Source organism: Syngnathus typhle, linkage group LG11 (genome assembly GCF_033458585.1).
Source record: "Syngnathus typhle isolate RoL2023-S1 ecotype Sweden linkage group LG11, RoL_Styp_1.0, whole genome shotgun sequence".
Taxonomy (NCBI): domain Eukaryota; kingdom Metazoa; phylum Chordata; class Actinopteri; order Syngnathiformes; family Syngnathidae; genus Syngnathus; species Syngnathus typhle.
In genome coordinates, this window is record NC_083748.1 from 3,653,205 (window position 1) to 3,674,583 (window position 21,379).

At 42.8% G+C, this 21,379-nt stretch overlaps 2 protein-coding genes across 4 annotated transcripts in view; both read right to left on the reverse strand.

Annotated features, from left to right (window-relative positions):
- Positions 1-742: 742 nt before the first annotated feature.
- On the reverse strand, positions 743-4,167 carry fam210b (family with sequence similarity 210 member B). The gene is made up of 3 exons (XM_061292097.1): positions 3,657-4,167; positions 2,648-2,847; positions 743-1,813 (listed from the first exon to the last, which is right to left on the reverse strand). Exons 1-3 carry the CDS (start codon positions 3,972-3,974, stop codon positions 1,597-1,599), a joined length of 735 nt encoding a protein of 244 aa, XP_061148081.1. The 5' UTR covers positions 3,975-4,167; the 3' UTR covers positions 743-1,596.
- A 1,097-nt stretch (positions 4,168-5,264) lies between these two features.
- ppp1r16b (protein phosphatase 1, regulatory subunit 16B) overlaps positions 5,265-21,379 on the reverse strand; it is a 35,555-nt gene continuing 19,440 nt past the window's right edge. For all 3 annotated transcript variants that reach the window (XM_061291791.1, XM_061291794.1, XM_061291792.1), the window contains exons 3-11: positions 15,931-16,001; positions 10,938-11,083; positions 10,754-10,857; positions 9,346-9,470; positions 8,659-8,784; positions 8,505-8,580; positions 8,304-8,433; positions 8,070-8,217; positions 5,265-7,282 (exon numbers count right to left, since the gene is read on the reverse strand). In XM_061291791.1, the coding sequence (XP_061147775.1) occupies positions 6,821-7,282; positions 8,070-8,217; positions 8,304-8,433; positions 8,505-8,580; positions 8,659-8,784; positions 9,346-9,470; positions 10,754-10,857; positions 10,938-11,083; positions 15,931-16,001 (1,388 nt within the window). In that variant the 3' untranslated portion in view covers positions 5,265-6,820. The remainder of the gene's footprint in view (positions 7,283-8,069; positions 8,218-8,303; positions 8,434-8,504; positions 8,581-8,658; positions 8,785-9,345; positions 9,471-10,753; positions 10,858-10,937; positions 11,084-15,930; positions 16,002-21,379) is intronic.

The following is a 21,379-nucleotide window of genomic DNA, read 5'->3' on the forward strand; positions in this document are numbered from 1 at the left end:
TTGGCTGAAACACAAAAACAACTGAGATTTTCACTGAAATTTGATTTTTACGTGCATGGTGTGGCTTGCCAATTCCTCCAGTGACTCGTTAGACGTTTGCCTAAAGTTAAATACGAAATTGCAGGAAATTGGCAAAAATAAGGACAAGACCCACACACACTTGCTATATGTTAAAGTCGTGCTGCATAGTACATCAACACTTTGAAGCACTTCTAGATTCACTGTGTATGTGTGCATGTGCATGAGTGTGAGACGGTGCTGATTTTAAACGCTGTCGTCTGGAAGCAAGCGTCTCAGCCCCCCTTGAACTCTTCAGACTGAGGAAGGTGGGTCTCATCATTGAGACACTCACGAGTTGCTGTAGCTGCTGCATTGTGTGTTTGTGTGGGAGGTGGATCAGGTTCACACACACAAATGCAAATGGTCGCCAATGTGGACGCCAGAGAGCAAGTGGCAGGTAGCGGCTGGCAGGCTGGGAGCGCTGTCACCAATTTGTTCCTCGCCATAGGGGACATGCAGGGGATGGAAAGGCGATGGCAGCTCCCTGTCTTCCTTATGGCTAATGAGGCCTACACTTGCTCTTCTCCCTCGCGTGTGTGTTCAGAGTGTATTCGTTTGTGTCACAGAGCTGCCATGGCTTTTCCATTCACAGGAGCCTGCACAACTTGGCCTTCTAACTTTTTCCTCACTGAATTATTCACACACGCACACACATACTGTAACACAGGCAATGACAAAGGTGTTTCAAAATTAGACAAAATGTCAATTTTATACAGGAAAGAAACATTTCTAACAAAGGCTCATCAACCGATAAAGACGTCAAAGAGGTTAATTTAAAAACTCGACTGATTTCAACACAAAGAGGAGGTTGACTAACCCTAAATAATAGAGGAGGCGTGACAACAAATGAAATAAAACAACTTTGCTGTCAATCATTTCAGCCTCTTAGTTTGTCTTTGAATCCAACTCGTTGTTGAATTAGTCTTTGGTGTTTAACCTGACAATTTGTAGTACAGTACCACCACCGTGTGGTTAGAAACAGGAATTGCAGCCCTTGTTACAAAACTTCTGCTCAACAAATAGAGCACAAAAGGAAAGAAGTTTTATTTTTAAGAAAACATTTATTCAGAGGTGAACATTTTTGGATAAATTATGTAGTAGGCCTATAGTATTTTAAATAAAGAGTTGTACTTTTTAAACAGAATGGAAATCATTCTATTAGGAGCAAAAGTGGTTTTGTTTTAGAGCAATAATTGTTTGATTTATAAAGGGTGTAATAGGGAAATATAAGTCTCACACTTAAAACAAAAGTATTTTCTTCACAAAAAGAATTTCCCTAGTGTTTCTTTTCTTTCAGACATGCAAGCGAATGAAGGGGCAGAACTTTTGAGTCATTCCAAAAAGGACATTTCACAGATTGAAGGAACAAAATTAAAACAAAAATGTCTAATTCTAACGACAATGGCATCTGATACTTTTTTTTTTTTCCCTTGAGTAATGTTTCTGTAAACTTCGGTCACAGCATTAAAAAAAACTTCAAAATGGTTTTTTTCCCTCCTTCTCTCCCAAGGCAATATGGCGGCCAACAGTCACGGATTAGGGCACGGACGTGGGCGGCTTGAAGAGTCCCGTCCTTCGGAAGTAACGCACGATGAGCGGCACGGACACCAGCGTGATGCTGATGCGCACGGGCGCAAACAGTTTGTGGATGGCGTAGGCCAGGACGAACGTGCTGGTCCCCGCCGCCATCTTGGACCGGATGATGGCCTCACTGAAACCCAGCTTGCTCAGCACCGCCGCCATGTCGATACCACTAGAGAGATGAAGGCACACAAGTGGTCACAGGTATGTTGCACTTTATCTTTTTTTTTTAAATATTTTGTAGTCATGTAGCAATTTTGTCACAAGGCGCCAATATACCTATGAGTGATTAAAAAGTAAGTCTAATAATTCTTCTTAATCACATTGAAACACTTAATTGGTGTGTAAAAAGTGCACAGTTGCAACAATATCCTGTTTCCATTGGTTGTTTAAAAGGCAGTTGTGATCATCTGTCTGAAAGAGGCGAGTGGCTCCTCAGCGTTATCAAGCTGAGCGCACTGTGCTAGCTTTAATCAGCCAAGTACAAGGCGGCAAAGTGTTATGTGATAATGCTACGTGGGGGCGGGCAACAGTGGCTTTTCCATGCGAGGCTTATTATCAGCTGTGCAAGGAAGGCTGCGGGCTCCCCTGCTAATCTGCTGCAAATCTCTTTGCTATGCTGACTGCTGGCAAGATGCCTAACTGTCACATTCAATGCACGTGCAGAAAGACTTTACTGGTATTTCTAATGGCTACATGAGTTTCATGCATTTTTCCACTGAACTTTGTACTTGCTGCTGTTTATTATTCAGACCAGAAACTTTAAAAATAGAAACATGGGGGGTGGGAAGTTTTCTTTTTAACAGTTATTTTTCCACAAAAAAATCTATATTTGTCATTTAAGTATCTCTCTGATTCATTTTGAATATGAGTTTGAATAGTTGTCTCTGCCCTGCAATTCACCTTTGCCGAAGTCTGTTTTGTCACATAATGGAATGAGTAGTATTACTATATAAGGCATGTTTCTGAGAAAGTGTGGGACAAGGCAGAAAGCTATTTTTGTCACCTGGATATCAAGAGGTAGAACATTCCCAGAGACATGAGAGAAATCCCCACGTGGAAGGAAACCCCCACAGCTCCATACTCCTTGAAGACCTTTTTGAGTTGTTGGGTCTTGTTGGGCTTATTTCCCTCCAGCTCGGGTTCCTCAGGGGCTTTTCCTCCAGGCGTAGGAGTTGGTGGCGTTTCCTTTTGATTGCTCTCGCCCTGGGTGGGATGAAATGAAACAATAAAACAAACGATACAATTATTATGATACGATTTTTATTCAGTACAGGCTCCAAATGGTATCATTGTACTTTCTAGGAATAAAACCGTCCTCATTTTTAATGAACATTTGGGCCTACTACGCTACTGTATGTTAATATTGGCCGTTGGTGTTTTTGTCTGTGAAAGTCACTGGTATGTATACATACTGTAAAGTACGAGGGAGCTTAGCAGCCCTGCCGACAAAGCACAATCAAGAAAGCCTGCGTGGGTGCGACAGCAGGACTTCTGCTTTTCAGAGAGGCCACTGAGGCCAGACTCAAAGTAAAGTGGGCGGCGGTGGCGACCTTGGGAGGGTCATGTGAGCAGGCGGCCACAGAGGATGTATGGGAGGAGGAACAGTGGGACCTCTGTGACTGATAACAGCTTCTCACAAACACACGAGTCAAGTCAGACTGACACACACGATGACTTACACACCTCCACCCTGAGACTGCCAGTTGCCTAACATTTACTTTGTCTTTTTATTCATTGTTCTATATTTGTTTCTTTATAAAAAAAGAGAAAGACACTTTGTTGTACTGCAGCCTGTTGACACAGTTTGTTATTGACCCAATCAATTTATACAATATATTTAGTTTGTTCACGCGTGAACACCTGCCGGATGGGGGAGCTCTGCGCATGCGCGACACACAGACTCTAAATTACGTAAGGTGAAGGTACGGACGGTACTTTCGTTTCACTGTATTATGACACCCTCCCCTTCTTTCCCTCCTTGGGTGCACCATTACGCAGCAGCGTTACAATACCTCCGCGTTGATCTTGTTGTCCATGTCGATGGTCTTCTTTGGGGCAGCCGTCGTGGTGGACAGCCCCCGATTACTAATTGTAAACAAAACTACCGGCTCCGCTAAACAGCCGCGGCGCCTCAAGTGCGCCCAGTCCGGGTTTAGAAAACCGTGGTGGTACGGCTCGGGTCGTTGTCCTACAAAGCGTACGAGCGTCGAGCCCACGCAGCACGTTCGGTCCCGAAGAAATCCCCTCGTTAACGGCAACGGGGTTGAGTAAGAGTGGCGAAGCACAAAAGCTGTCGTGCTCGTCACACGACTTAGAAACATGGCCGTCATGCCGTCCTCAAAACGAGTTTAGCGGAGTCTACAATGTTTACTTTTAGTAGCGCAAGATAACACTGAGTGACGGTCCGAACATGCTGACTGTGACCCCACACCCCACCTCCTCCCAAGCCGGTAGAAAGCTTTGCTGACAGGCAGGACGCGCAACCGCAGACTGAACGGGAGGAGGCTCCAGTCAAAAGGACAAAGCACGCGGCTGAGACGTTTATAACGCGCGTAGTCAGTCAAGGCCACGAGGGGGCGCCGTTGCATTTTTCATCATTTAAGCAAGCCACAGTTGCGCAACTTGGGAAACTGGCCTGTAATATGGTTGTACCTTGACTTAGACTTCCTTTCTGTATAGAATTTGCAATCCCCATGCAACTGTGGTGCCATTTATACCAAGTGTATCCCAAAGAGTGTTTATTTTTACTCAACCGCAAAGAGTATCAATCATTTTTTTCCCTGACCCTTTTTTGGGGGGTCAACTGATTTACTGATTTAATGGCAACGGTCTGCCTCACCTTAGCTGGTTTGTCCCCACCTTGATGTTATGCCAACAAGATGTTCAATCGCTGCAGTAACTGAACACTGGGCATCCTTCATGCTTGCCATTCACATATCATTTGGACTTGTGAGAACCTTCCTCCTCTCATCCAGTCATCCATTTGGTGGTCAGGAGTCCAAACAACTCCTGGCACCGAACGCTTTCCGGTCTTTGCTTTACTGTCGCACTGGCGCTGAGCCATGCGAGCCTTCAATGAGGAGGAGGCTCTCGGAAGGACCTGGACTGCAGCCAGCTGGCCTTGCACTGCGGCAGCAAGGTCACGGCATGCAGAGGATGTGGTCCGCATGTTGTGTTTGCACTTGCTTTTGTCTCCGCGCCTCACTTCGCCGGCACACGTTCCAAAAGGAATACTTTGTTTACTCTGCAAACATCACTTAGTTCTGTCCAACCTGACGTTCTTATTTGGGCGATTACTGTGTTTGTCTAACTCCTAATAGGTTGCTTTTCATCATCCCATGAAAGTCTATTATATTGTACGTGACATTTTGTGCTCTGCGAAGACTATTAAAATTCACCGTAATGTGCGTCAAGTGTATCCACGGCAACCAGACTAAAGGCTAGTAAATGTTGGACCTAATGAATAGGCAGGCGCTACGCTCTTCCATTGTTACAACCGCAACAAATATCCATAGTCGCTGTCCGATGATTAATATGTCGTGAATATGCAAACACATTTTTAGCACATGGTAATACTTGAAGCGTTACAAACAAGCAAAGCATTCAGAGAGGAGACAGTGAACAATTCCCAAAATATACAATTTATTCAAAATATGTGAATGCAGCCATCAGTCTAACATTTACATCATCATCAGTAGTTTTATTCTTCCGTCCATATGTGGACCTTTGTTAATAATCACGTATATAACTACTGTATATTTTGTGAAGGTATTGGTCAATTTATTCCACCGCAGCAGCTAGACGTTAGGTGACATGTAATATAGTAAAAACAGATTTGTTCCTGACTTTTGAGCACAAAAAGAATATCACACACACTGACACCTGAGTATACTTGGCAGGCAGATGACACGCAGGATTAGTTAAGTGTATTTTCCATTAGGACAGCAACATTGTATGGGAACAGACAGATGTCAGTATTTACAAATTCATCTGTACAGATTGCTGACACTGTACAAAGGGGAGCGCAAATTAATGTGGCTTTAAAGGAACCAATATTTATTTATGGAAGATTCTTTGGCACTGATGTGGAAACGAGGCAACATGTACGATATGAGTGACAAACACTGTACGGTAATTTTAATACAAACATGTCAAATGCCCAATTCGACTTAATGCCTATTTCTATTTTGCATTCTTTTTTTTTTTCCACAGATGAAACTTTTTGCTTTCGTATGAGGAAAAAGAAAAGTGCTTTGCTGGCTCTTCTCTGTATCGCACTCACTCTCCACACTCCATCCGCAACAATAAATACACGGAACACATAAATAAAGGAATGTACAGTCAACACTCTTAAGTTATCTCAACGCCGATCAATACAAATATAGTTTGGGGGGTAAACGTACAGTATACAAAGAGGGGCTTGTCAAAGTACACAATAACACTTAAGGCGTTCCTTCCCTTGACGGCGTTGAAAGCGCCGTTTGCTTTTTCTGATATGTACCACCTCGATCAAGTTGTGGGCGAACGGGGGTGAAGATAAGTGTGGTGAAATGGTCATGTGACAGGTCTCTGACAAATCAAAATAGATTAGAAATAAACAAATAGAATAGATGGAAGTCAACCAGCGTCACAGAACAGATCGACTTTGTTTGATTTTGAGGTTGCGCTTATTTTGGTTTCATTAGGGCTTTTTGCCTGGGTCCTTCAAACATAAACTTGCCTCAAAATTGTTTTCCAATTTGCTGCCAAATTTGAAGTGGACTAGACTAAACTAAATGTGAGTTTTCATTGTTGAATCTGGGTTGGAGCATGGTGGGATTTTTTTCTTTTTGCCCAATTGCTTCAAACCTCGCAAATTACAAATAAAAGCTTCAGCCACTTGATGCCTGTTTTTACTTTGCAACTAAATTTTGGTAGGCATCCGAGCAAGTCTTAGAAAATGCTGATCATCAAATATCAGAACATTTTGCATGTTACGGAACAGCTTGACCTTGGAAGTTCCCCTTATGCCTTGAATTAGCTTCAGCCATCCATCTTTGTTTTTCTTCCATGTGTTTAAATGTAACCCAAAGACTCAGTTTGTTGGCTCATGCCTCTTTTTTTGAGTGGCAACTTCTTGAGCTCCAGCTCCTCTGTGCAAACTCTTGCAGTTTCTTGGTCTCGCAAAACCATGTCGCTAAGACACGCAGCAGCAGGTCCGCGACTTGGGCTCCTCTTCGTCGACAGGCTGCCTAAATCTTAGCAGTGGCGGGTCGCCGCTGGCCGGCGTGTAGAATACGGCGCTGCCGTTAGACGACACCAGTGGCATGCGGGGGTCATCCGAGATGGATTTGGCATCGCTGAAGGAGTCCGAGGAACCGTTAACTAGGTGACCGTTAAATAGGGGGTGGTTCAACAGCTTAGCCGCCGCTCGCTGCTTCTTCAGCTCCGACAGAGTTTGAGGTCTTTCGCGAGATAACGTTTCATCCTGGCCGGTAGCGACCGTGCTCTTGTCCGTCGCTGACTTGCCGTTGGCTGGTGGCTGGGCGGGTACGCACGCAGTTGTAGAGATGAGGCCGTTGTGCTTGCTGCTGCCATCTTTGAGGATGGTAGGTCGCTTGGTCTGATCGGACGACTCGGTTGCCTCAGCGGGCTTCACCTGGACATTGAGAAGAATTCAGTACCTCAACAAGCCAGTTTTGCTCAGCAATGTGAAATTATGTAGTGCTATTACAAGTAGACCCAACAATTTGGGGCTAACTAGTACCCGCTGGCACCATTTTTTTTTTGTGGGGATAACAGTGATCAATTTTCTCATCTGCCTCACCGCTCTCCAGTCAGCGAGTAGCGAAATAAAAGACAAACATTTCATCATTAACTTTAAAGAGACGACCACAGTCTTCATGTCTGCTTGCAGCCAATCTCGTTGCAGCGTAACGTGCTCTGCTTAGAAGTTCCCTCCAAAAAATATTTACTCATTGACTTCAAAGTCGTGATAAACAGTCAAACATAGTTCTAGCAGGGCATGCTTGCACCACGTTTGACTTTTATGCTTCAGTCAAGACTCGTCCTTTTTAATTGCCAATTATGTGTTCTAAAAATGAAAACCCAATTGGTCCGAATAGCGACGAAGCCCTAAACAGCGTTACCATTGTTTTTGAGCAGAGTTGCTTGTGTTTGTCTGACAGGGCCAAAGCGCAGTGACCTAACGGAGGTGAGCTGAAGGAGATTAGATTTAGCACATTGAGAGAGCGAGAGAACATTAGAAGCCTCAGAAAATCGAATGCACAGCTCATTAACGTCCTCCCTGCCACTAATAATAGACAGTGACAACCCCCCTCCCATCCCGTTTGTACTGTCCTCTTTAGACTGCGAGATAAGACATCTGGCTCTGTTGGCAATCACAAAGATTCTTTATGACAGATGCTAATTGGGCAATGACTCACATGAAGCACCTGGAAGATCTCCGGGTCAGGATCCTTCTCTTTGTCCTCCTCCTCCTCCCTGCCTCCCCTCCACACAATGGCCTCCGTCTCGTACTCCTTTCGGCACAGGTTGTGCCTGTCGGACAAACTGGCTCGCCTCACAACCTTCCTGCAGATGAGGAAACCTCGGTGAGGACGAGGGATGATTTGCACGGGTCGCAACGGTGCTGTCGGCCATCAGGTGTCAGCGCTCACCCACGGCTGCCGGCGCTGGATGTCCGTCGGCACAGCGAAGTCTTGTGTTTGAGCTGAGACTTCATGATGATGTCATGCTTGTGCTTCAGGTCCAGCAGAATGGCTCTGAACTCCTCATCCTCGCACAAGTCTTCAAACGGAGGAGAAATGTTAGCGTGAGACGCTGAATAAATATTTGAGTGAGGTGTGACGCAGGTATACCGATCGGGGTCTCGTCGAGGAAGGTCTTGGCGTTGAGACTGGCTCCGTGTGACACCAGCAGCTCAGCCACGTGCATCTAAAAAGAGCAGGAGCGGTGTTTGATGTGCAACACTACGTTGAGTTTCTTAGCTTTTCCGCCGGGGTCTTATCTCACCTGACCCCAGCACGCGGCGGCGTGGAGCGGCTGCCATCCGTCCGAGTCTCTCAAGTCCATGCGAGCTCCGGCCTCCAGCAGCAGCTCGGAGGCCTGCATGTAACCGTTGGCGGCTGCGATGTGCATCTGTAGAGGCACACATTGTAGCTTATTCAATTCTGAAATTTTCCATAATTTGTTGAAGTAGTTTTTTTTGTGGGGGGGATTTGCTGAAATCCATTTGACCTATTCCACTCCCAGATCAACTTTGTAGATCAAGCAGACTATACAGGAAGCAAAGTTTTCCAGGAACACACAAAAAAAAGCTTTTCTCTTGAAAACAAAAGATTAGTCTTACATAACTTTTGATGATTTCCGCATGTGCTCTTCTCTAAGCTTTTGCCAAACATTCCGGCACGCTCTGTTTTCTTTCATCATGCCGGATGAAGATTAATCAAAGGATGCAAAATGCAGGAGGATAAATCTTTTAGATTAACAATGGGGGGCGACTAAAATCATGTCATGTTCTTGTACACGAGTACGAGTCATCGGAAATATTTTTATGTATGAGCTGAATAATTAATCAAAATCAAATGGACGTAGTAGAATGCAAAGCTTAAATCACAAATGCTGAAATTGGGGGAGGTGCTTAATTTTGATGGGTCGGTAGTTTTCGTCTAACCACCGTATGCTGCGCCGTTAACGTACCAGTGTGGCTCCCTGCGAGTCTTGCCGGTTGACTTCGTCGCCGAGCCTGACTAGTTCCTGGATATCTCCCAGCATCCTCCTTTCTGTAGACGCCCGGGTCTCGTTGATCATCTCCTGGGTGATGCCTGCCGATCGAACACACACAGAGAAACAGAGCTAATTGCCGTACTATTGATTTTCCCTTCTGAGCTTTCGTCAAAAGCGCGACACGCTATCAGTTTCGCAAAATCCTTTCCACACTTGAAGCTGTCTGGCATTTGACAAGAGGTCTTTGCAAAATGATGAATATTGTACAGAGCTATTGTAAGCAAATTGAATTCAAATCCAACATCTTGACAGCAACAACTTCGAATGGAAAAGCGCTGCTTCCATACTCAAAATCCTCAAAAATAAGAAAGGGCTCAATATCCCACCATTCTTTCATCGTTATTCTTCGCAGAGGAAAATTGCCTAGCTGTCTGGATGAAGATAGTGGTTCCATTAAAAAACAAACAAAAAAAAAGCTCAGGACGTACTACGGTAAATGCGAGAGCAACACCATACATCTTCCACATCTAGATGATGTATTCTGGGAAACGGAAAAACAAAAGGTTGTTGTTCCACTAAGATTGTCATTCATAATAAATGCAACATTTGCATGAATGAATGAGGAATGCCTATTTTACATGTGGTCTTGAAATAATACCCCAGATTTGTTTTCTATTTTAGCTAATTTTAATCAATTCATTTTTCCCCTTTACTAATAGAACTCAATGATAATCAAAACATTTTTGTGACATTACGATATGGAATTAATATATGTTTCTATGATAAGCCTCTTGTATTAGAGTCACTTTGACATCATTCTCACGAAAATGCAGTCTCGATGGTGAAAACATTTGAGTTTCATTGATTTTATTATATGATTACATTATTTATGTGAATACTCTCATTGTTTAATCAGGAGCGAGGCAAAACCACCCATTCAATATAAATTCCATGTTTTAAATTATTGTCAAATCATCTTGTCTCTTATTTGAATCTGAGTAAACTTATGTCCTCAGATAAGTGTCTGCCTTCCATCAAGTGAAGTGTGCACGCGTGTGTGTGTGTGTGTGTGTTTTAATTTATTTAGTAAGACAGAGGGTAGCCTGTCTGCTCGCCACTGCGACATCTCTGGAGGTCTTGCTACTTTTGGCAACGTGACTGGAGTAATTAGCATAGCTGCACTCCCCTGCTTGATGTTCCTATTGTCATTCTTCTCACCTACTGTAGCGCTATCTGCAGGCAGCAAAAGAGTCGGCTTGAGAAGCTCCCTTTTGTTCCGAATATATATTTGATGTCACATGCTTAACTAATCCCATAGTAGTTTTCATTTAACTAAACTCCCAGACTCAAAACTTCATTCGAGGGAAATGTTTGAAGGCACCTCGGTTGGCCATGGCCGTCTCAATAATGTCCAGTGTCGGGTCGTCTTCACAAAGGTCGTAGGGCATGTTCCCGTCAGAGTTGACTGCCAGCAGATCAGCACCACTGTAGGAGAAAATGACCGTCCAAATGATTAAGAGCCGTTACGCGATGTGGAGCTTTGTGCCAAGTGGATGTCATCTCACTGTGCAATGAGTATCTTGACCAGGCCTGCGTGGCCACAGGTAGCGGCGGCATGCAGCGGCGTCCACAGCTCATTGTCCTGGGCGTTGACGCCGGCACCACGGTCCAGTAGGATTTTTACCATCTCCTCGTAGTTGTCTATGCAGCACTGTGTGGAGAAGAGGCGGGTTACCAATGGGTTTTCAAAATGATGTCTGGTTCTTGTCAATATTATATTGCAAATCTATGGTCTAATTGATGGAACACTGCTGGATAGATAGAATGAATGCTAGAGGCTTATTTTTTTTTTTTTTTTAGATTTCCTTTCATGAATGGAAGCGCTTCCATTTATTTTTTATTTTTTTTGAAAGCTAAGAAGCCATCAAACATGTAAACAACTAGCGAGTGCAGACAAAGCTGTAAAAGCCATTATTACATACACATCTAGTCAGCACTCAAGGGACAATTTGTCCTGTTAGCATGGCTGTGATTAGAACTCTGGAATGCGTATTCTCAGTAAAATTGTAGCAGCAGTTGTCTCCAACAGAGCTAATTGATACGCGGCAGTGAGCGTTTATGTACTTTGAGGAAAGGTTTTTTTTTTCCCGTCAAGCTCCCATGATGCCAGTAAAGGGACACTCCGTAGATGGCATATTAAAGCAGATATGCCCTAAAAGTTAGGCTTGGTTCCCAGAAACAGCTGCACGTTTATCACCTTCCTTTTAGGGGATCTCTAAAGAGTACAAGTTTTTCCTCCGCCGGGCTTTTCACTGACCATCACACATTCATTGTTGTTAGATGTATAAACTCACAAACACACATGACAGTCGAGTCATTAATGCCCCCACTAAAAATGTTCACAATTGCCAATATTGATTGTTAAAATGAATAAAAATACAGTACCGCAGAAACTGCTCGAGTGAAAAATTAGGTACACAAATGGCGATTCGTGAATCAGCTATAATGATTCATAACACAAAGCTGAGAAAGAGATGTTTGTGACCTCTGGAGATTTGTTGCCTCAGCCAACAAGGCTGTGCCGATAAGAAGACTTTGGTGTGTGCGTGTGTAGAAGCAAAAAAACATCATTAGACAAGACATGAGAGGAAATGGAATTACTGCACAGATCGCAGGAAGAACAGATAAGAGGTGAAAACGAGGCCCACAAAACAAAAATAACAATCGACTGGGAACAGGAGTAACACAAACAATAATTTATATTATCAATGACTGTTGAGGTCTGCGACAACAAAAAAGTAGAATTAGCATTGTGGAGGTTTTAGTGAGTGTGATCGACTTCCCGTGTTCGTCCAAATACTAAACGACCGATCATACTGAGACGTGCCACGTAGAAACAACACCAGTACGGCGCTTTTAAAAAGACAGCGCACGTTATCTCACATCTCCAGCTTCCAGCCGCCCTCGGTAGTGGCAGATGCCTTAAATGCAAACCTACACACTAATTTACAGCCAAGCTAATCCGCTTAGCCTCTTGAATAAACCCACGTACAGTACTTCACCCACCTGCTAGCAGCCTGCTAAGCTAATCTTTTGCTCCACATTTGACTCCACTAAGGCCCTGGCCCTTAGCGACCACCACTGTGTACATTTTAATCAAATCCTCGGGCTGTGACAAATGGCCTAGTTTGCGCATGGAAAAACCGTCTGGCTGGGATTCTTCAGTGAGTTAAGGAGAGTATGCTTGCTAGTCTAGTAAGCGAGGCTGCAATTAAAGTATGGAAGCGGGAGACGTTCGAGCCAAACTGAGTGAGGAGTGGAAAAGGGTGTCAGAAGGGACAGTCGATTGCGCTTTGTGGACCGCGTGAACCACTGTTGCGTGTCATGCTTCTCATTTTACGACACACCCGCGAGAATGAACGGAATGACAAATGGTGCTGGTGCAGAGGCCGGCTCGTCTTATAGTTTGGGATCTATCTGTAGATTATGCTAAATCGGAATTTAACCTTTTGAGAGGGCACTCATTGAAATTCTAAGGTACTGGCAACCAGTCCAGTTTGTATTCCGCTTCTGTTGAAAAATGCATGGATGGGTGAATACTTGATTGTTTATTTTTGTTTTTATTTTTTAAAGTAACAAGTGGCCCAACTCAGAAGATTAATTTGCCCACCCAGTTAGCAAAGGTGATTTCCTGGCCCTAAAATTTATGAAGCACAACATAAAATCTGCTGAATAAACTATTGAGGCGCATAGAAATGTCATCCGCATTCTCCCCACGGTTAAATAAAACATCATTGATGACCATTAAAGCAGTCAACGCTAGACTCCTCATACATGTTTAAACAGTGAAATCATTGAAGTAAATGTTAGGTAATGACACTCCAGCAGGCAACACAGTGTGTATTTAACAGCATCATCAATTTATCTGTTTAACTTAATCTATTCATTCCAGTTGACTTGAAAAAAAAAAAAAAAAGGCATGTGAACCACTACACTACGAGGCCTTCCCTCAATCTTTTGTGGCCAAACAATTTTGAACGAGGTGTTAGGATTTTTGCTGGTTTGTGATCTAACTGCAGCTTTCGTCTGCTATGACTTAGCCATGAGGCTAGGCATAGAAAAAAAAATGCCATTTTTAATCGACAGACAACCAGAAAGCCCTATCACGTCAGTAACTTTAACAGGTAGTGCCAATGAGGCTGATGTCAAAGGTCAGCTAGCAGGTTAATGGTTATGGTTATGCTGGAGGGATGAGAATACATCACGGGCGTGTCAGTACTATATGTGTATGTGTGGCCACGAAAGCTGTATATTGGTGTTGAAGTCCTATCAGCGAGGTAAGAGCATGGCTGAGATGGATGTGACATTTCATTTAAGTGAGATCACCGCCACTCCATTCCCCACGGTGCGTGCGTGTCTGTACGTGTCTGTGGGTACGTGTGCATCTTATCTTGGATTCCGTCTGACCATGACAAAACAAACAGCTCATAAGTTTTTATATACATCTAATGGTCAGTTTAATACTGAAAGCCTTTTCAGTATTCTGTGTCTTTTCAATCACTGCCAAAGTGAACTCGTCTTGAGGAAAAATGTGCAGACTGATCAATCCAAATAGACAATGATAGTGCCCGCATGTACACAGACGCACACACACCACATTTATTTAATGCCTAAAGGTTAATGTGATGGGTTTTTTTTTTTTTGCGCATCTCGCAGGAAAAAAAGAACACCAAGCATGCCGGAGGTTGCTTCGCATTTCGTCTCATTGCCTGTCAGTGGGCGCGGGATTATTCATGTGGAGTGCCCGAGAGGGAAAACCCATGTGCTAGAGGAGGCAAAAATAAATAAAAATGGCAGCCGGAAGGCCCGAGTAGAGATCAACAAAAAGAAAGTGATGAAAAAACAACAATCTTACATTTTCCATCCATACCTTTTTGTTATACACTACCTACATTTATACACCTTACGCTCACTTTTTGTAAAATTGCGTCCACATTAAAAAGTCACTTTTTTTTTCTTGTGACTCAAATACTAAAGATTTTGTTTTTATGGGGATGTTCATTTTTGACTGGAGTAGAGCTAAAGCATTGCTCTCGTCTGCTTTTCATGTTCATCTAGATGAAGATGAGCCTGTTGATATTCTCAGACATGAAAGGCAGCCGTTATCTCCCATCCACCCCTGCGTGGATACGTCTGCATGTATTTGCCTTCCAGCACCCCCTCGTTCCATCCGTGCTTTCTGTCGCCTCGTTTGAATCGGCATGAAAAGGCTGCCTCTTCTCTGTCGTACTGCCCGTCGACGGCTCCCTAAGCGTCTCGCCGCATTCGAAGTACTGTGGCAAAAGTGTGCCACACGCTGTGCACTGTTGCACTCAAGATAACTCAAACTCCAGAACATGGCGGTGTTTCTTCAGGTGCGCCAGTCAAGCAGCCCGATTGGCATTCTTGTATCATTAAGTCGATTGTAATTATCACACTTAAGGACAATTAGTCGCTGATGACTGTAAACAGACTTGGGGTGATTTGCCATTAAACGAGGCGATACTTTAGCGAAGCAATCGGAAAGGTATATTAGCCACATATTCGCACCGGTAATGGCGCCATTAACAAGGAAAAACAGCTGCTAGCCTTTCAATTTCCTTTTCTAACACAACTATTTTGAAATCATTTTCTCTGAATGAAATTACATCTTCCATATCTGTTTCATTCCGTGTCGGTCATCACGGCCATCAGTTAGCCATTGGCTAATCCGATTTCCAACAACTACCGTATTTTCCGGACTATAAGGCGCACCTAAAAACCTACAATTTTCTCGAAAGCCGACAGTGCGCCTTATAGTTTGGTGCGCCTTATATATGGATCGAATTCCTAAATTTAAACTGGCCCGAAGCATTGTGTCATGAAATCAATCATAAGTGGCCCGCTGAAGACTATGAATCATGAATCAAAAAGACTATGGATCATTATTTTGTGATTATAAAGTGATTTGTTGCGTCTAAAGTTGAAATAAAAAAGGTAAAATGGAGAATGATTTGATTTGGATTAAAAATCTGACGTGATGCATTAATGGTGCGCCTTATAGTTCGGTGCGCCTTGTGTAAGGACAAAGTTTTAAAACGGGCCATTCATTGAACGTGCGCCTTATAGTCCGGTGCGCCTTATAGTCCGGAAAATACGGTACTGTACATTTAGTGTAATGGTTAATTGTATTTTTAATCATTTGTTTTCATTTTCTATTAAAATGATTCCTCTAAATATGTCTTTAAGTGAAACCAATACGCAGCACAAAAAAGGTTTGGGGCACGCTGAACAGTGCGGGGGGGAAAAAATCAATGACAACTTTGATTAATTGACTTTGACTTGACTTTCATGCAGTTATAAGAGGACCAGAAAACATTAGGGACAGAAAAAGATTCAAATAGTGCAGAAATAGTGTTTGACATGCCTTTACAATTATTCAGACAGAAAATGGTTTTCCCTTAGCATCAAGAAGCACATAGGACGCCGCTAATGAGGCTTGCTATAAGCACTTTTAAAGAGACATTTTGTGCCTCGCACCTGATGAAGTGCTGTGAGGCCGTCTTCGTTGCAGAGGTCTGGGCTCACGTTGTTTTTCAGCAGGTAGCGCACTGATGGGAAACAGACAAAGGAAGTGATTAATGAGAGCTAACGACTTGGAAATATTGCTATTAAGCTTTTTCCTTCGATTGGCTTAGATTAATGCGCTCGCGTTTGCAAATTTAAGCTTCGCGCTTGTACACTGATGGAATACGAAATGTGGTGGCTTTAGAATTAGAAATGGTGTTTTGATTGTTTTTGTTTTATTTTGCCCTAAAATATACAAACATAGAGAAAAATTAGACACTTGTTGTTACAACCATGATATGCGGATGTGCATGAAAAAAAAAAATGCAACAAAATCCCTCCTGATCCTTTTGTTCCCCTGATGCTGCTTCTCTCATTCCATTAGTCAGTCACACTTGTGGGAACTTCAATCTCTCATATTAACGGTCCTGTCGGGATGTTACCTAATTGACCTTGGGGAAATATGAATGGCATTGTCGACGAGGGCGGGGCTATTTGTTACGAGTGGGGGTTGGGTGATGTAATGACGTAGGATTACAGCGTTTGCCGGTCTAATGGCCAAAACAGATCAAGCCTTCACAAATACGCACACACACACACAGAAAATAAATCAGCAATGTGAACGTAGGTAAACCTCTGAGCAGGATGTGATGCTTATTGACATCCTGTTGCTGACGCCATCTGTCTATAGCCCCCCCCCCTCCAAAAAAAAAAAGCAACTGTCCAAAGAATGAGAGATGAGAGAGATTTGAGGTTATGATTATTGCCCGTCACTCTTGACCTAATATAGCCTTTCCTCACAAACGTTGTTCAAGCATTGCACTTAATCGTAACATGTGGGGTGTCCAGGCTGGTTTGCTATTACAGGCCACTTCAATAGGTCATCAATGGTTGCCATGACAATGACTCCATATTTCAAGTCGGTACTGTCAAAACCACTTCCAAATATTTTGTAACTGCTTTTTATTCTAGTTGAGGTATTATTCCAGACATATTCTTGAACTTTTAGATAATGTCGTATGCATTCATAAAGAAGAAAATGTTCTCCCGGGTTAGAAGTGACTTTAGCTTTATGCACAGTGTAAAAATAGATGACTTTGCTCGAGGATGCATTTACTTTAAAAGGAGCTGGCCTTGTCTGTTTCAAACAGCTCGTAAAAAAAGTCACTTTTTTTGCACAACGTCCTCCGCAAACAAATACAGTGACCCTTTTTAAAAACGTTTACTTTTTACCATTTTAAAACTTTTCCTAAGTTGCGTGCAAAGTTGATGTAGAAAATCTAGTACTCCAATTTTACTTTCATTTGAGATTTGTTCTGCTTCACACCTTTCTACTAGGTGTGTAATGTCTGTCACTGAACTGTTCTGCTTGGTAGTCAGCTGCATTGTAGCCGGCGTGACAGTCTATCATGTCCAAGTCTGCCATAAATATGGCCAAGGACGAGGTTATCTGTCCCTTACACACACTAACACACACAAGACTAATCTGTATTATTTGAAAGGAGCCTGGAGCTTGCGTTCAAAACATCGCAACAAATAAAGAGAAGCTCTCGTTAATTACCAGTGACAACCAAGATGTAACATTCAGAGCAAGACTAAATCATTGCAGTAAGATGGAAAATAACACAGAATGCTACTTGGACAGCGATCATGATTCAGAACGTCAGATGGGGAACAAAATAGCCTCGTTAAAATAAAAATCACAGGACTTTTAATCTTCTAGCAGTGAGGCTAAATTGGTCTTATAAACGAGACTTTCAAACAGAAAGTGAGGGCTGGAGATGGCACAGTAGCTTGAGAATAATAAAGGCAAAGATCATTTTAAACCTGATACAATACACAAAGCACACAAGTGGGTTTAGTCATAATTAATGCGACTATATGCCCATCTGGTGGTGAATAGAAAACTGAGGGAAATAAAAAGCTAAATGAGTTTAGTTAAAACTGTGCATGACATTCCGCTCAGCTTTCCAATAATACACAAAGAACATAAATGTCATGGACAGTGCCGCCATGTTGTCACGCACATCTGGTAGCAAATAAAGAACACAAGGGGCATTATTTTTATTCCTACTATAAGTCTAGCACAAAACAGTGCAACTGGCGCATGGGTGGAGTTTTCTTTCTTTTGGTATTTTGCTAGACTTTACACAGGGGGGGCGTTGGCGCCATTGTGCGCTGTTGTGGGATGGATCATTGCAAAGTCCCTCATTACCATTCAATTCAAGGCGGTCAGAGCACACGCATACTTAACATTTTAGAAATTTTAGAAATAGACTCCCTGGGATCCCGTGCATGACATTGGCAAGTAAACTGCAAGATCTCTCCTTGCCAATATTACAATACACAAAGACAACAGACGTAAGTAAATTTCTCAAGATCCATCGAAGACAGGGCGACACGGTACTTCTAAGACTCAGTTATTTATTTACAAGCCATTAAAAAGTCTGTTTTCTATGATATGTCAGTGTATCGGAAGTAAGTGACTTCAGTCGGTGCCACAATCCCTTGAGAATGACTAAACACGTCTTTAAAAAGCAATCCATTAGCTGGGAGGGTCACCATGACGATTATCTGCCGTCGCAAGCAATCAGTGCACATATCTGGCACATGACTTCCTGGGCGGGCTTGGTGAATTCCAAGCGGCGGGAGAGCTGGACAAGATGCTTCCCAAAAGATAAAAAGATATGTCAACAAACAAGGGCACAGGAAAGGGAGCCCACCCTTCCTTCCTGTTATCTCAACGGGGGCATGCCGTCAATACTGCTAATGTTAGCGATAGGACCGTCCCAAGTGGACCAGGAGATAGTTCAAAGGCAATAACGCCGGCGCCGCTGTGGACCCCCGAGTCATAACACTTATTAAAACGCTTCATCGTTGTTGTGTACTTTCAGTGGATTTCAAACATCTACACACTCCTGTTCAAATGCCAGGCTTTGAAAAATATATATATACATATAATCCTGATATGAATTTGTTTAAAAAAAAAAAATCCTCCATTAATGTGGTCGATTAGCCATACAATTAATTGGGAACAAAAAAATCTTTTTGAGAAATTAAACAAAAAAGAATAATGTGGTTGCACAAGTGTGCACACCCTCTTATCACTGTCATGTGGCTGTGTTCAGAATTAACTAATTAGATTCAAACTAAATGGCAGTCAGCAAAAAAACACCAGAATTCTAAATATGCCATTTTATGATATTACCCTCAAACTCATGATTTGTATTTCCATTATTTTCTCTGGTGAAGAGTCTCGAAATCCAAACTGTTGATCGTTATTAGCTTGCGATAAAATTTCATTTTTTGTTGTTGTTGAGAACCTCCCCTTTTCCAGGCAATCTCTTTGGGGTTCAACTTGAGGTTACTTAACATGAAGCAATACAGGAACAGTTTGTCGGTGAGATGAGAGTGGAAGATCTTTTATTGCATGGATGGATGTGGAGTCACAGCGTGGCTCCCAAGGGCTCTCAATGAGAATCAGGCCAACTTATGGTCGGCTAACATGCGTATTACGAGAGGAGAGTCCAAGAATTGACAATTTTTATGCAGCAGCTCTTTTTGCTATATCGAAGCGGTAAATCTTTGTTTTGCGGCAATAACCCCAGCCACGGTGTCTGCTTCTATCACACGCTCTTAAACGATGCTCTCGAGATACGCTTGATATGCTTTATGTGATATGACTAAAATGCCACTGTGGTTTATAATCCTTCTGAGCGAGCGACAAGCTGTAAAAATCCAAGACAGTATTTTTACTGCTTACTTGTATATTTTTGAAATAGGTCTGGCGATCATGACGAGTGTTGTCTCCATCTATTTTCAATAACGTTTTTCGGCATTATGCGAGAGAAGAGGGTTCAACCTTTGATCGGTCTGAAAATGATGACTCATCTATTCATCCATTTTCTATAGCATTTGTCCTCATTTGTTTAGCCTGTTCCATCTAAAATAAATGTTAGCAAAATGCAGGGTCCCACAGTCACACATTTGGACAATTTAGAATTGCAGCCAGACAAAATTGTTTTATAGACTGCGAGAATATCGCGAGTTACGTAATGTGACCAATAAAGACGAGTGAGCCTGACCCAGCCAATATAAATTCTGTGCTCAATACATAGCTCCAAAACTCCACTTAATTTAACTCATTTAAAGATGAGGCAGAGACACTTTATAGCTACATATTCTCTTACAATCCCCCCCCCCCTGACAATGCCAGAGGAGCTCATGCGAATGTGTTCCTCGCGGCTAGGTCCAATATACTTCCTCAGCTTTCCGCCACACAAAAAGTAGGCCACATCCATAAGTAGCATGGAAATGACATTGGTTTTATAGGACGTTTGGAGAGAAGAGCGGAAATATAATTAGCTTCCACCAGGCGTTATAATTATCCTGATGACCTATTGAGGGACGTTAATTGTACGCTACGCCGCCGCAGGACACAACAATGTACGGGGTCGCCATGAAATAGAATAAACATAACACGCACTGCTGCGCACGATTGCTTCTCTCTATAATGCTGATGGTGTCATTACTGGGCAAATCCTTCAGGCAATGTTGCAGATGCCGGCAATTCTCTTGGCGTTATGATTGATTTTTGTGTACAATCTCTATTAACTTTTGTTCAACACATTCAGACTGAGCCGATGAACTGTTTTGACAGGATAAATTGAATTTGGACAGTTCTGGGTAAATGTTTTTTTTCTCAGAATGACTCAAAAGGAATCACAAATAGCTAATTTAAATCAGTGATGGACTCTTTTCAACCAGCACACTCATTTGGTGCTGCTTTGTCCTCAAGCCAAGAAGACGCGGTCGACGTCACGCTCTGAACGTCACTGCGGAGCGGTAGAATCGACAAGTCGGCGAATAGTTGAACGCTTACTTTATATGTCATAATAAACAGCGCTGTATTTTTTATCGTGTACATTCCCGATGGCTCCCAGATGCTTAAAACAAATGGCTCCTTGTTTATCACAGCACATCAATGGAGCTCTAACATTGTCATACTGTTTTACTCTCACAAGGCCTACTGGCACGACACGGTCCAAGTCTGGTCCAGTCTGGCGTTTGATCTATGTGCGGTAAAGAGTGAAAAGTAGTGCTAAATAAAGTTTGGGGGAGAGACAAATGTTTTTGTTTCTCTCCCTCTCCAGCTGTGCACTATAAAGATGGCTGACACCCTCTGATTACTGGAAGGAACCAAAAGTTCAGCCGGCAGGGAGTCAAACTAAACTGCGAGAGTCCCATCTCGACACTACATATGTGTGTAAACATCACTCAAATTGACTGGATAGTTTTATCATCACACTTGGCAAATTTTAAAAAGAGGTTTCAATTGCTTTGGGTGCTTCTTGTGTTGAACGTAACCACTCTGTGTCCACTAATGAGGCATTCTGGTTTGGTTTAGTTTTGGTTTGGTGAG